Source organism: Taudactylus pleione, unplaced genomic scaffold (assembly GCF_031769625.1).
Source record: "Taudactylus pleione unplaced genomic scaffold, aTauple2 ptg000391l, whole genome shotgun sequence".
Classification (NCBI taxonomy): domain Eukaryota; kingdom Metazoa; phylum Chordata; class Amphibia; order Anura; family Myobatrachidae; genus Taudactylus; species Taudactylus pleione.
The window spans coordinates 13,682,777-13,698,146 of NW_028284792.1; the positions used below are offsets into that span (position 1 = coordinate 13,682,777).

At 39.0% G+C, this 15,370-nt stretch overlaps 1 protein-coding gene across 5 annotated transcripts in view; it reads right to left on the reverse strand.

Moving 5' to 3' along the window:
- Positions 1-968: 968 nt before the first annotated feature.
- LIMS1 (LIM zinc finger domain containing 1) overlaps positions 969-15,370 on the reverse strand; it is a 110,452-nt gene continuing 96,050 nt past the window's right edge. For 3 of the 5 annotated variants that reach the window (XM_088445977.1, XM_088445975.1, XM_088445973.1), the window contains exons 3-11: positions 12,211-12,277; positions 11,798-11,918; positions 10,957-11,106; positions 10,291-10,441; positions 10,083-10,175; positions 6,937-6,985; positions 5,545-5,620; positions 4,732-4,891; positions 2,567-2,654 (exon numbers count right to left, since the gene is read on the reverse strand). In XM_088445977.1, the coding sequence (XP_088302103.1) occupies positions 4,759-4,891; positions 5,545-5,620; positions 6,937-6,985; positions 10,083-10,175; positions 10,291-10,441; positions 10,957-11,106; positions 11,798-11,918; positions 12,211-12,277 (840 nt within the window). In that variant the 3' untranslated portion in view covers positions 2,567-2,654; positions 4,732-4,758. Of the gene's footprint in view, positions 2,655-4,731; positions 4,892-5,544; positions 5,621-6,936; positions 6,986-10,082; positions 10,176-10,290; positions 10,442-10,956; positions 11,107-11,797; positions 11,919-12,210; positions 12,278-15,370 lie in introns of all 5 variants that reach the window. The other 2 variants (XM_088445976.1, XM_088445974.1) reach the window with 1 other exon arrangement.

Genomic DNA, 15,370 nt, shown 5'->3' on the forward strand with positions numbered 1-15,370 from the left:
TTAGTGTCCACCACAGCCCTGGCTCTACAAGCTCTTCTGCAGTGCAGGGTGATATTGTCTAGTGATACCCACACAACAACCAATAAGGGGCCACATAACTTGAAATAGGTGACTTGGCTGCTGGGAATGGGGTTGGGCTTGACTACCTTTAGGTAAGTTTCCCCCCATTTCAACTCCTGCAGTGCTCAGGATGAGCAGGACTTGTCCTAAGCAGTTTTAACATATATGTTGAAGAGACCAACTTATCCTTCCCACTAAAAACTAAAGGGGTAAAAGGACCGTCACATAGGCAAGCTGCACTACTTAAAAGATCTATTACTTAAACATTCGCAAATAGACACTGATCAGAGGCAAGGCATCAACACATCCTGCTAATTACTGACAAACAATGCATTAAACCGCTCAGTATTTAAACAGAAGGCAATATGTTAGTACATTGTATTGCATTAGTCTATGCCATGATATGGAATTTACATATAGAGCATAAACAGCTATTAGTGTTACACAATGTCTTTCATATTACAAAGTATATTTTTATGTTTAAGGGACCTATTTAAACAGAAACTGTAGCGTGGGTGAGCTATAAAGGCACCAGAGCAATACAATGACATTAAAAAAACAGAAATAGCAGTGTTTCTCTAAAATCTGTCCTCAGGTAAGTACAATAGACCACATTTTGTGGATTCCTTATACCCAGAATTAATCCACTTGACCTGGTCAGAAACTTCTTTCCTGTTCTCATATAAATAAATCCTGAAACCATGAGTTGAATTGGTAGAAGAACTCTGCTCTTCTGAAATAAAACGCTTGGTTTCAATCTAATATAAAGAAATACATATGAATGTGCCATTTATATTTAACTTTGACAAAGATCTGTTACAAACTAGTTTGAACTTATGTGTTCCTGGGAACAGGACAATCAGATAACACTTAGTACCTCATACATACATAATAAACACCACGCGTGATTACTTTGTGTATAGTTTTTATTAACCGATTTGTAAAAAATATACAGACAATATGGTTGCTGTACTAGAACCTGAGTTCTTTTTGAAAAAGTTTGTTTTAAAGAGCAAGGCGATAAAAAGATCAGTGTGTGAGACACTTCTGTATAGATTTCTTTAATATGATAAGGCAAGTTTAGGCAAAATGTTATTAAATACCAAGCCTCATTACAGCCTACCGGCCAATAACTGGCGAGAGACTTGGCTGCCATTCTGTCAATATTTAAGGACTTTTTTTTTCCTTTATGAATGTTTTAACATTTTGCAGAAAAGTGGCAAAACTTTGTAAAAAGTGAATAGTCATACATAATATAGATTAGACATTACATATAAATTCATGACTACATATAACCATAAGTATGTTGATAATTTGCAATAAAATACTTCATATGTTCAAGGTAAAAGCACAATGCTTTGGGAATGAACAGCACTGTGTTTACTGCATAGTATATATCATAAAAAGCTTAAATTCCCATATACGTTTAAATACATAAGTGAATACAAGTCTAATGTTAGGCTTAAATGAACATTTAAGACACAAAACAAACATTAAGCTATGAATGAGATTGACAAATGCACCATATGAAAAAGATCACATAGCACAAGAGTAAAATTCAAGTAATCCTCAATGTTGTTATGCATAATGACAATTCATTATTCCCTTTTAAGATATTACTTTGGGTGAGTAGAGATTGATTTGCTTTCTATCTCACGTGGGTAAAGGCACTAGTTCTGCATTGGTTGTGCGATTTAAGTCCAGACTACAGTCAGATTCCATGCTTCCTAGGACAAAACAAACTGCATGCTTGGCAGTTCTATGGTATCTATTTGGACCAATTTTAACACTCCTGAGTTGCTGTCCATGACTCAGGATACAAGAGTGAGCGAACCATTTTCTGCATTATAGCATATACTCTCCCTCCAACTGACCATTTGTGATGTATCCTGCTATGAAAGGTCTAGTGTGCAGTAAGGAAACTATAGGTTCTGAAAGGACTGACTGAACCTGTGTGCACTGCTGTATACTATACAATGAAATCTATGGATATTCTTTTGGCTTACTCTGTACATGCAACTGCAATGAGCATATGCCAGAGAAAATGACATGGTTTCTAGTGAATTTAGTTAACGCTAGCCCTCTTGAAAGTGAACAGAACTTGTATTTGTTATTTTTGTTCTCCACACTAACATATTATACTGTTCCCAGTCATCTCCATGAAGAGCACAGAGATATGCAAATAAAGAATGGAATATTTGTTTGTTATATCTGCTGTGAAAAGGTTAGCAGTGGGATAAAGTAAGGCAAGTACCAAAAAAGTAACAAAGCAGTATGCTTATCAGAAGGCGAGGTGAGAGAATAAATAGCCTGTGCATGGCAGTATAATGCAGTTTCATGCAGATAAATAGGTTCGTGAAGGTTAGTGCAGGTAACAGCCTCAGTGAATAAAACAAAGTCAAGTAGGATGTATTCTCTGTAGATTAGCACATCGTATGCTGCTCGCCACCATCTTCTTTTCTGCACAGACAGCAAATGCTTATTTTCTTGCTAAAGTTTCCGAGAGCTTCTTGAGCCTTTTCTTTAACTCCAGGGGGAACTTCTCATAGCATTTCTTACAGACCGGCTTCATGTCAAATTCCACAAACTTGTTCCTGGAAAAATAGTACGCCATTTAAGGAACACAAAAGACGTGACATAGTAAGCTTTGTGGCAATAAGTCACACTCACAATTACGTTTATCACACTTACAGTATTAGTTTTGATCAAAGAAGAAAACACATCAAACTAATATCAACATAATGGGTAACATTTATACTATGCGTTCTGCAAGCAGTAAAGGAAAACTGAAGTTGTGAACAGTAAAAAAAAGAAACATGCAATTAAAAAACAAGCATGTGAAACCCCAAAAACCAAACAGAACACACATTAGTTGTACAAAACTACAGCTCAAATCTGCTTTGAATATTATTTACTTCATTTCAAATCAATATTTCATCCTTTTCCCGTTGTACTACTAATTTTATATGCTGTGTTTGCAAATACATTTTCCCTGTAAAGCTGATATAATGCTGCACAATCTGATGCTTCTAGCCACAACCATACACTATAAGCATTATCTATCTTCAACACACAGTGAGTGCACCTAAACACAAGGAAAGTTTTTCTCCATCACACTGCTGATGCCAGGGATAAGAAATGTTTGCATAAGGTTTATTTAGCATCAGCACCTAAAAGCATTGGTTTGCTGCCTAGACACATGGATATTGAGAGATTAACGGTCCCTGCATGTAACAGTCTGATGGCACCATGTGAACTTCAGAACTTATCGTCACTCAGTCTAAAGCTGCCCATCCACTAGAAGACAGGCAAAAGACTGCACGATTACGACATGGTAATCGTGCAGTCGTTTGTCAGTCCGTGATGTGCTTACACTGAACGATCAGTCGTTCAGTGTAGGCACATCAATCATCTCCTAACATGCTGAACCTGACGTTATCGTCAGGGTGTCCAGCATGTTTGCCCGATGATACATGTCTAAACGACCAGCAGGAGCGCACATCGCTGGTGTTTTAGACATTTTTGCAAACGATTTGCAAACAATTGAACGATATTATTATTGTTCAATCGCTCAATTTAATCTTCTAGTGGATGAGCACCTTTAGGGATGCTCTTAGACATCAGTTTTCATACTTTTCCCAGATATGAATTACAGCATGCACTTTCCACGACAAGGATTCTACATGGAGTCTATAAGACATATTTACACTTTTCTGTAAGCTATTTTAGTGGTGTGCTTGGAAATCCTTTGTCTGCTGCAGTAGATATGGAAAGCAATGAAACTTTCTGTATTCGAAGTCTGCAACATAACACATACATAGACTACAAATACTGGGGAAAAGACAACTATAATCTAGGTTAATCACTAAGGTGCACTTTGGCTACTGCCAATGGCCCTCATTCAGAGCCGCTCGTTAGCGGCAGTACGCTCGTTCCGAGCGATGTTTGCACATCTGCGCATGCGTACGGTTTTTAGTACGCATGCGCGAACCAGTCAGTGCGGCCAAAAATCGTTTGTACGCTATATAGCGAGTGCCTGCTATTTTGAGTGACAGAATGAGGCGTATGTGGGTGGTAACAGGGGAAGGTGCTTGAAAATGGGGAGTGGAGATCCGAACGCAGGCGTGCTTAAAGGTCAAAACGGGCGTATTATGGGTGTGCATAATTAATACAGCAGCGTCATTGACGACGTCACTGGGTTATTTTATAGCCAGAACTGCTCGCAAATTTGTGGTAGCAAACACCAACCACAAGAATAGCGAGCAGTTCATACGCTGGTCGATGTACTCGATTAATCTAATAAATAGCGGACATGACGTATGGTGCGAGCGGCCAGGGGGCGTTTTTAACAAATAAACGAGCGTATGTTTTGCTCGCTCGTTCAGACTTAGAGGCGTGAACAGACTGCAATTTGCGAACGGATCATTTGAATAGCCACCCCTTGTTTTTGAACGAACGACCGCAAATAGCGAACGGCTCTGAATGAGGGCCAATATTCCAACAGATGGATTGGGCACCTCCATTAATTGGACAATTGGCCATAATACTCTTATGCAGATTCCTCAAATCTACAGCCAAGCATATATATGACTTAATACATCATTGCTAACCTACCTGTAACCTCCCCCAATTAGTTAGTGTAATACAAACTCGCACAGGAAGGCCACTAACCCATGTGACAAGGAAATAGGAAATAGTTCACAGACAGGATCCCTTTTTCTTTTTTTCTTTGTCTTTTGAAAGCTTGGAAAGACGACGTTTAAATTCATCCGGCATTTTCTCGTAACAGGTCTTGCAAGTGGGCTTTAAATCTATCTCTACAAATTTATGCCTTTATTAATCCCAAGGAAAGAAAGAACAGCAAGTTTGATAGAGAAAGCAAGAGAAAAAAAACTACATAAAAGGCTTATAAGATGCTTGAATGTGAAGGGATTGTAACATCTTGATTTATTTTTAGGCTGTGAGCATTACCTTGGGGGCCATCAAGAGACAGACAGTAGTCAACAGTGCTTCTCAGTCAAGCACATCCTGATTTGAGAAGGTGTAATACAAGAGAGTACAGTTTACACTTTCACCCATATACAGTACATCCCTGATTCCTGGAACTCAAGCATTCATCAGCACTTATAAGGTTTTTTTGAAGTGCTATGAACCGATTGAAATGCTTTTGGACTGCTGCAGGGGAACTTAATAAGCCGTGGCACAATTCAGGACCCATGGGAGCAGGGGTGGATATGGCTTACTGAGCAATAAGTGGAAAGGTAGCAATATTTTCCTTCAAATATTTACAAGATTTTTACAGAATAAACAAAAGAGAACATGGTCCTTACATTGGAGCAGTTCTACAGCATGTCCAATTATTACTGATAAAAATAAATGTCAGGCAATTTCAGATAACATCGGTGAGAAAAAGAAGTTTATTTTATTGCAGTCTTATAACAAAAAACTTCCATTTTCCTCTGAGCATTTCCATTATCTACTTACTTGAGAGTTAACTTTGTGTTGCAGGTAGAACATGCAAAGCAGTTCACACACCAGGCCTTGTTCAGGGCAGACACAACTACAGGAAAACAAAGGAAAATAATAATACCTTCAGCTTCTATATACTTTGTTTGTACAATAACATTTTGCTTCTTTTCTGATTGTTTATTCAGTCCAGCAGGTTATGTGGTAATCACATTATTTGTACCAGGTACATTTAGTGTATGATTCTAGAGTACTTAACAACCAATGAAGCGAAAAGTTATTCAACCTATTAGATAGTAGCATTTACAAAATCAGTGCATGATCTGAGAGTTTCACACAGTCCCAGAAAGGCAATGGGCAGTTATTCTATAAATGTCTTGAGTATATGGATTGCTTTTGCGCTAGTCAGGAGGGAGCAGTAGTAGTGCCCACATGCTCGTCTAATTTTATGCCCTGACAATACTTTATCATAAATAAAGCACATTTCAGCTCCTAACAAACTAGAAAAATGCAAGCAGCTGCTGCTCTGAATAGCACAGGTAAAAATGTATGTTGGTTCAGACCTATTTTAGGCAATGTATTATAAATCTTCTTCAGTATCTGGACTACAAGAACCCCCCATAACACCTAGAGCAGAGGTTCTCAAACTCGGTCCTCAGGACCCCACACGGGTCATGTTTTGCAGGTCACCGAGCAGGTGCACAGGTGTAGTCATTACTCACTGACACATTTTAAAAGATCCACAGGTGGAGCTAATTATTTCACTTGTGATTCTGTGAGGAGACCTGGAAGACATGCACTGTTTGGGGTCCTGAGGACAGAGTTTGAGAACCTGTGACCTAGAGAAAACTCAAACGAGCATATACACATTCCAGTGAAGTCCTTACAATGAAGCAGAAGCAAAATGAAAGCTATAACCATGTGCAGCACCACCAGCCCCATGACAGTAACACAGGAAAATATGGCTTTGCAAGTTATGTGGTAAAAGTTCAAATTAAAACCATAACCATATAGAACAATTAAAAGAAAATTGGTGAAGAATGCTGATGTGCAGGATCGGATTAGTTCAGATTTTTCCCGCCAAAAACGTCGTCTTTCATGGACAAAAGTCCATGAAAGATGACGTTTTGCCTCTGAGACCCATTTTTTTGACGGGAAAATCCGAACTAATCCGAGCCCTAATATATATATATATTTATTTTTTAATATTGAATGTATATATGTAATATATGTACTCGTTCCACTCATTGAGTTTTACCCATTTGCTTCTGTCTCGTACATTGTATAGGGATCTGACTGAAGCGAGGCTTCATTTAAAACCAAATGAAGCTTTAAAGAAATCTCACAGTTTAAGTGCCACTAACTTAGCTGCAGTGATAAAAAGACCTTTACAAGAGGGTGAATACTTACCATCACCTTCAATGACACGGTTGCAGTGAAAGCAAACATCTCCAAAAAGCTAGAGGAAAAAAAATATAAATAAAAAATATGATTCTAACTAGACGATACACTAAAAGGATCTGGTAATTAGCATATGTTCTTGTTTACACAGTTATACAAGAGGAGTTACTAATTATATCAAAATAACCAAGCAAAATGTGATTATGTCTGTAAAAATTATCTGGACAAACTCTGGTAATACCTGAAAGGAAGGCCTTATAATAATGAAGTGGTAAAATGAATGCCTCCCAACTCATTGCACAAGGCTACAAAAACCAAATTTCCAAGTCAGCACTCAATAGGAAAAGGTGTTTCACCAGGTGCCAAAGCCAGTGTGGGCACCATAGAGAGATGAAACTACTACATGGTGATATCACATATGGGAAATGGTCTCATCTTGAACATGACACTGGGAAGGGTCACTGCATGTAAACACACTAATGTGATGTACTCTGTGTATAATCCTCATCTGAACCATTTTTATATCTACCAAATTTTGTATATATGCTTTGTCATTTATCAAAACATTTTGAGAGGTTGGAACGCTCTGCAGTAAGAAAGATAGCAGAATGGGTTGAAAGACGTTTTATGGAGGCCAGAAAAATACAACTCTTCAAATGAAGAAACTCTTCCCTTAGTATGCAAGTGCTTACGAGCAAGGCCCTCTTCCCTCTTCTTCTCCCAATAACACTAGCATATAATCAGTACCCTGCCCGTTTGTCTACTTTTTCCCACTTCAACGACTGTCACGGTTAGATTGCACATACGTTGGCTATAGGATCATTGGGTGCTGAACTGACTCCACCCCATGACTCACCATAGCTTGCTCCTTCTAACAATAGAAAGTTGCCCATCCTTTGCCAATGTTACTTCTACTCACTTGTCTGTGTTATTATGGTAATGTTACTTACACTATGGTTAGCTGTTGCATATTGTAGTAATGCTCTGTTAATATTTGTATGTCTACCCGATAGTACGGTGCAGAAGACACTTGTGGTGTTTTAGAAATAAAATATAATAATAATACTAATAAAAAAAAGAACAAAGGAACTGAGTTACTGTACTGGGAAAGGCACAATTTGAAGTTGGAGTAATCTAAAAAAATCATTGGGAAGCAAAAATAATGTTTAAGATATAAAAAGAGGAGTTTTTGATTAGAGTAGAAGGAGACAAGATATGTTATGCCATATCTAACCAAATATGGAGTCTTGGTGTGGCTACAAAATGTGACAGGGAGGGGGCTAAACCAGTTGCAGGTATAACAGCCAGCTGCATTGTGGGCACAAGTAATACCTCTAAAAACTATATTTCTAAGGCCCTTTACGGAGCATAATTTGTACAATGAAGAGCTGGTAGATAATGTAATACCGGTGAGGTTTCAGCGTGTGGCAACCATCCCAGACGTGACCAATGGACAAAATCTAGGCAGTCCACAGAAGTTTACAATGCAGGGAGCCAAGTATTTTATTTATATATATATATATATATATATATATATATATATATATATATATATATATATTTTTTTTTTTTTAATTTTAAATAACCAGAGGAATTACACTGGAATTTTCCGCATGATTCCATGCAGAACCAATTTTCAGGACTTCAGGAACAAATGAATGGGCTACCGATTAAAGAGTAATGAAATTGGGCATCTCCATGTGCAAACAATACTTTACTGAAGCTACCTAGGGTGATACTATGCTTGTGTGGGGTGGAGCAAGTTGAAAATATTGAATGGAAAAAATTGTACACCGCTATCAACAGCGAACAATGAAACATACTCCCATAAGGACACCCACCCAAAGTGCAGAGAAGATTGGAGGGAAGCTGTCAAGGGGCAAGCAGTCACACTTTAGGAAATGGCTTAAACCAGGATAATAACCTATTGTTCTCAAACATCTTTCCAAATTGCATGTATCAGCCCTTCCATTCAGCATAACCTAGGGTGCATGAACGTTTCCAGAGGCAGATTGCCATTTTTAATTCATTTGCTGAAATTACTGTATATATGAATACTACAAGAAATAATAATTAAATTTGCATAAAGCAGAAGAACAAATCTGTGGCCTAAAGTAGCATCATGGAAATTAAGCTGAAAAATAGAAATGACTGAAAATAACCACTATCAGGGGTATTCAATATGGAGTGAAGTCATTTTTTGCGATAATTTCGCACCGATGACGTCATTTTAGCTGGTTTTGGTTTTACACCGTATTCAATTTCAAAGACTTTTCGCAGGTTCGAAAAGTCTTTGAAAAAAACGGGGATAACTTTTCACAACTGAATAGGTGTCGAAAAAAAGTGCAGAATTGGGGTTTAGAGGTGCAGGCTTAAAAACAAATAGCCTGCATCCCTGGGAATGTCATTTTAAAATAAACTGTGTCAAAAAAAGTTGGAAAAAAGAAATTGGGACACCCCAATAAAATAATTTTAAATTTGGGGTGAAAAAAAAAAAAAAAAATGGAAAAAAGTGTTTAAAAATAGGGAAATCGGGTCAGGGCTATTCTGCAAGTATGCGGCAGGTGTTTTCTAGAATAGGTTATTAGCGGCAGGTGCATATTTGCAGAATTTTTAAATAAAGACTTTAGGGACTTAAAAATATGCTAGTACCCATTTTCATGTACCCCAAATTTGATGGGACCACTAAAAAAAAACGAAAAAAATAACAAATGCTCTTCTGCAACACTTCTTCAATGTCGGGAAAAAAACACCTGCAGCCGCTATTTAAATCCCCGACTTTCATTTGCAGGCTAAAATGGGGGTACCCATAGTTATCCCCCATGTTTTTACAGTTTTAGGAGGGTCCTACAATTTATTCCAGGAAAATTTCGTATTTTTTCGCCGATCCCACTTTGCAGGTTCCCGTTTTCATAGCTTTTATACTGAATACGGGGATAAAGCGGGCAGGCGCCCGATACTTTATCCCTGGAAAATCTCTGATGTGGAGCGAAAAGTCCAGCACGGACTTTTCGCTCCCATTTTGAATACCCCTGTATGTTGGTTTGAGTTTGTCAGATTTACTCTTAATCACATCACAAAACTTTACTCATTATTATCCAAGGCCATTTAGCACAAGCCTCTGCATTCATGCATGTACATCCCATGTCACTGACCTGGTTGTAATGAGTCTCGCAGTAAGCCAGTCCTTTTCTCTCATAGTGGCGATGGCCAAGGAAAGGCTTCTCACATTTAGCGCAAACAAAATGCTGAAATAAGAAGATGACAACAAATTAAGACAATAGGAACACTGAGTCACAGTACATACATACACACACACATACATACACACACAGGCATATATAACATGTTTTTCCTTTGTACCTCAACATGCCACTGCTTTCCCATAGCGTTAACCACACGACCTTCAATTGGTCTCCTGCAGGCTCCACAGATCGGAACACCCATTTTATCATGGCAGGGCAAACAGTACAGCTCTCCTTTCAGCTCACGGGCATCAGCTGTGAGCTCTTTTCTACAACGACAAAAAAAAACAGCCAGATATAAATATACAGTATATTTGCACCCTATCACATCATGTTTAACTCTAATTAAACCACTGAAACAGCTTTATACTACTAACCCAGTTTTCTAAAACCAGCTGCAGTGCATGTTTAATTACTGGAATTATAAAGATTTGAAAAATGTATCAATACAGGATTTTTACACAAATTTTTCTGTACCGTATACATCCCCTGCCCCCCTTCCTCCTGAAGCTGCCCCTGTACTAAGAGCGGATGGGAGTGGGGATTATTTATCCGGGCCAGTTGGCGTGGCCCAAGTAAGCAGCTGGCGCTGTATAGTAACGCAGTGACACATCCGGCAGTGAGAGAGGAGACACTGCTGATGCTCAGCGGTACGTAGTGGGCAGGTTACAAGTTGGGGCCACACCCACAAACAATACCTGGGCCCAGATAGCAGCACACAAGAATGAAGAGATAGTTACTATGGAAGCAATCTATCTCTCCAGAAGGAAATATGGAAATATACCCGCAGTTGGCACAGTTGAAATGATCAGGGTGGTAAGGATCATTCTTAAATATCAGAGGTTGTTCATCAATAATGGCATGACACTTTTGGCAAATGTACTTTCCCAGTCCTCTGGCTTTCTCTCGATTGTGACAAGGACGACACAAGTGTCTAGAATGAGAAACCATATTTAAGCTTTACATTGAAAAACAAGTAACATTATTATCATGGATAAGACATATATTCTTCTTAAACTCTTAACACATTAATCACATTATTGTACAGAATTTTCTGGTCATCTTTGATACCTTTTGTATTAACTATTTAAAAAAAAAAACACGAAAAAAAAAAAAAAAACACCTGCCCCCACCCAATACAAGGCTATGAGAACGTGACGTAAGCATAAGCATATCTATAGCTTTCGAATGTCAAAATAAAAAGGGCAAATGGCCAGTTATTATACTGCACGATACAACTACAAGATTTCAGAATAAAAACGGTTTACATTTAAAGAAAAAAAAAAACTAACAAGATCATGTAAAATAATGCAGAAAGGTGACACCAGTAATGCATTCCCCAACTTGCCCACACAGTTCATAACAGGGTTGGCCAAGCCGATCCTCAAGGACTTCTAACAATTCACGTTTTCCAGACTACCTAGCTGGTGCACAGGTGTACTCATTACGGTCACATTTCAAAAGATGTGGTGCATTCATTCCTGACACATTCCACAGATCCAGTAGTGGTCTGGAAAACATGGACAGTCCTTGCGGACTGGTTTAACCACCCCTGGTTTACAAAACACAAACAGGTTTATAAATCACAGTTCTGGTGTCTCTGTGAAAAAACAGCAGTCACCCACCTGCCTGCATTCTTCACAAATCCAATGTCTGCCAGGACATTCTGACAGAGATCACAGCGAAAGCACTCAGGGTGCCAGCTATTATTCATTGCCTTGATAACACGACCAATGATGAACTCACCTAGGGAAGGAAAAAAAAGAATAGTGATTTCCTGAATGAATATATTTGAATGTGACAAATGCTCATCATGTGCCTATTTTGTGTGTGGACCTCAGTCAACATCTTGGTCAAACTCGATCTAGAGCTGGCAGTCAGACGAAGTTGGCAACATCAGGATAACAAGTATGCCTACCATTTTTTACCATGTCACATGACTGGTCTTACACAGGCTATCAAATCCGATGTGGGTAGATTTCTCAATTTACAAAAGAAAGAAAACTCTACAGCAGGAGAGAAAGACAAGAATTCTTACCACACTGATGGCAGCAAGGGGCGAAGAGCATTTGGAAATCATGTTCGCAGTACTTCCTCCCCTCAAACTGAAAAATACAATCCAATAGTGTCAAGACTACACATGTGTACATACATAAGTTATTACATGTAACATTTTGGGAGGCTATACAGAAATGTTAAGGAGGTAAAATAGGAACAAGCTTTAAATGAGTTAAAACAAGATGTTTACACACTGTTGAGAGCACAATAGTCTGAAATAGAAATAAAGGTTTCTGCATATAGTCCAGGGTTGAATGTGGAAATCTCACATCACATCTCAGCTAATAAGGGAAACCCAATGCAGTCTGTCCATATGATCCTACAACCAGATCAATCAGCAATGTGGCTACACACAATGACTTGGCACTAATCCGCATTTGCCGTTACTAGGAGATCCTTATTACACTTATGCCTAGGGATTGTTTAATATAGGAGTACAAACTGCAAAGTGATGCAATCAGGGCAGGTGTACCTGTAGTCTTCATATTGCATATAAGTAAAGGGACAAGTGGCACAATAACAAAATGACACTATGGACACATTTTCTTTGTACAAATTGCATGATTTTTCACAGTGCATTGTTTCGATTGCTGTTACTCGAACTTATAAAAAAAGCACTATTTACAGTTACAGTAGTATTCATGTGTTACAAGCATACAAAGTTGTAGCAATGTAATAATACAATAGGTTTGTGAAGTAGCACATTGCACAACAATATTTCTAAAAACAAAAATATATGCAAAATCCATGCTAAAAATACTAAATACAAATACGTTGTTATTAAAAGGTAACGATATACAAATATCAGCTAAGTTTTCTCTTAAAAATGTTATTTAGAAGAAATTAGACAATTACCATTCGCAAAAAAGACAGACTCCAAACAACTGTACGGCTAAAAAATGATTAAACCATTAAGATCAGTCCAATTACTTTAAAACAATAAGCAATACTCAATTTCAGACGTGTGTATATTTTAGCTTGTAACTGAAAAGGAAGAACCCATAGCCTGAAGAGCTTGCAGCATAAAGCAGACTATCGATGCACATTCTTTGGGACATGCATCACTTCCTTTCACTGGCTTATATGCAGCATAGGCAGGTGTGTGTAACTGCAGCAACATGGGCACTAACAGGGGAGGAAGTGGTACATATCATTTTAGTAAATAAAAAGAGACAAATCAAAACTAAAAAAGGCAGGCTACAGTGCTGTCTGATCACAAGGTGTCAATGTAAATGCAAATGATTAACTGGAAAACTCCTCAAAGTTTAACCAGAAGATGTGGGGCTGATGCAGCACCTTACAGTGATTCAAGAGCAACAGGAAGAAAACAGATTGCAACAGAACAAAACCCAGCTTTCCAGGACAGTCTTACATCATCAAATACAAATTTAGGTCTCTGCTTTAGTGACTTGAATATTAAGTACTAATGACACCTGCCGACAGATTTACCTAATTTAATAAATGAAAGCTCCCATGCAACCTGCTTGGCCAGGTAGATATTTTTAACAGCTATAAAAAAAAGGGTCTGGCTGGCAACTCAACCTGGGGGACAAACAAGAGCAAGTGGCCCAGCTTTTCCACAAGCAAATGCAATTTTAAAAATGGGCATGACAATGCTGGGGGGTGTGGTTTGCGTAATGTGCGCAAATTAAATATGAAAAATGTTACGACAAAGAGCTATAAACAAATATATCACATACAAGCCCCATATGACTAATGCTGGGTGCACACTGACAGATATATCGCCTGTTCCATTGAACGGGCAATATTTTTGTAGAGCATGATCGGTGAGTGTGTACAAATGATATGTCTATTAACAACGTAATTTACAGACATATCGCATCTGCCCTGCAGCACAGCTGATGCAGATATATCTTACAGCTATATCAGCACGTCTGGCTATGTGTACAGGTGACCCGCTGACCTCCTTAAGGTGCCTACACACATGGCGATAATTTACCCGATCTGGCAGATCGTGTAAAATATGCCCAAATTGTGAGTCCCCACTCATGATCACGATGCGAGTCCCCGCAGGTCCTATCTTCAGATCTGATCATCTCAAGTCAGGATGCACTGGATAGTTTAGGAGGCACGATAGTGTGTGTGTCAAATTGGCAGCTTTTTCAGACCAAATCGTGCTCACGACTGCCAGGGAGCTCCCGGGGAGTGTTCAGGGGGAAATCGTACACATCGTGGGATTGTGAGCACATCGCTATGTGTTTAGGCACCTTTACACTTGCTTCAGGGGTGTGCCAGTGACTGACATCTCAACTGGGTGGGCAACATTAAATGTCCACCCAGTTGTGATGTCAGCGCAGACACATCGGCCTGAACAATTGGTAAGGTTATATGCACTAACCAATCATTAGATAGCTGAAAAATATCTCATATATATATATATATATATATATATATATATTATAGCTAAAAAAAAAAAAACTACGATCAGGATACCAACTGCTGAAAACCCGGCACCGGAATCCTGAACTGGGGACAGAAGACTGGCACCGGAATCCCGACATGAGTGGAGATGCCAATGCCGGGATCTCGACAGCTGGCATTCCAATCATATGTACAGCGGGCACCCTTAACTGTAAGCTGCGGAGGAGGGGAGGGTTAGGTTTAAGGTTTAGGCGCCCTGGGGGGGAGGTCAGGGTTAGGCACTAAGGGGGGAGGGTTAGGTTTGGAGTGCGGAGAAGGGAGGGTTAGGGTGTGGGGTAGGGTGGGTTATGGTTAAGGTAGAGAAAAGGAGGGTTATGTTTATGGGGTGAAGGGGGCAGGTATAGCATACTTATCCCGGCGGGATCCTCATGCTGCTGTCGGTCTTTTGAAAGCCGGCATTCCCGACCGCTGGGATATATAAATCCTTTCCAAAAGCTACATCAGGGGTCCTGGTGCAGACAAGACCAGCATTCTCTTATGTTAGAATCAAAAAATTTCTTTACCTCCATTGTATTTTCTTTCACATAATGGAACAATGTAGCATCCAGCAGCATACAAATAATCTTCAGCATATCATACATTACATGAGTAACCTGAGTGATTCTCCCTGGGGTTTCACCATCCTACCCAGTTACTGATCCCAACAGCTGTTTCGGTTGTTAAACCGTCTTCAGGGGAATATCAACCATAGAATGCTG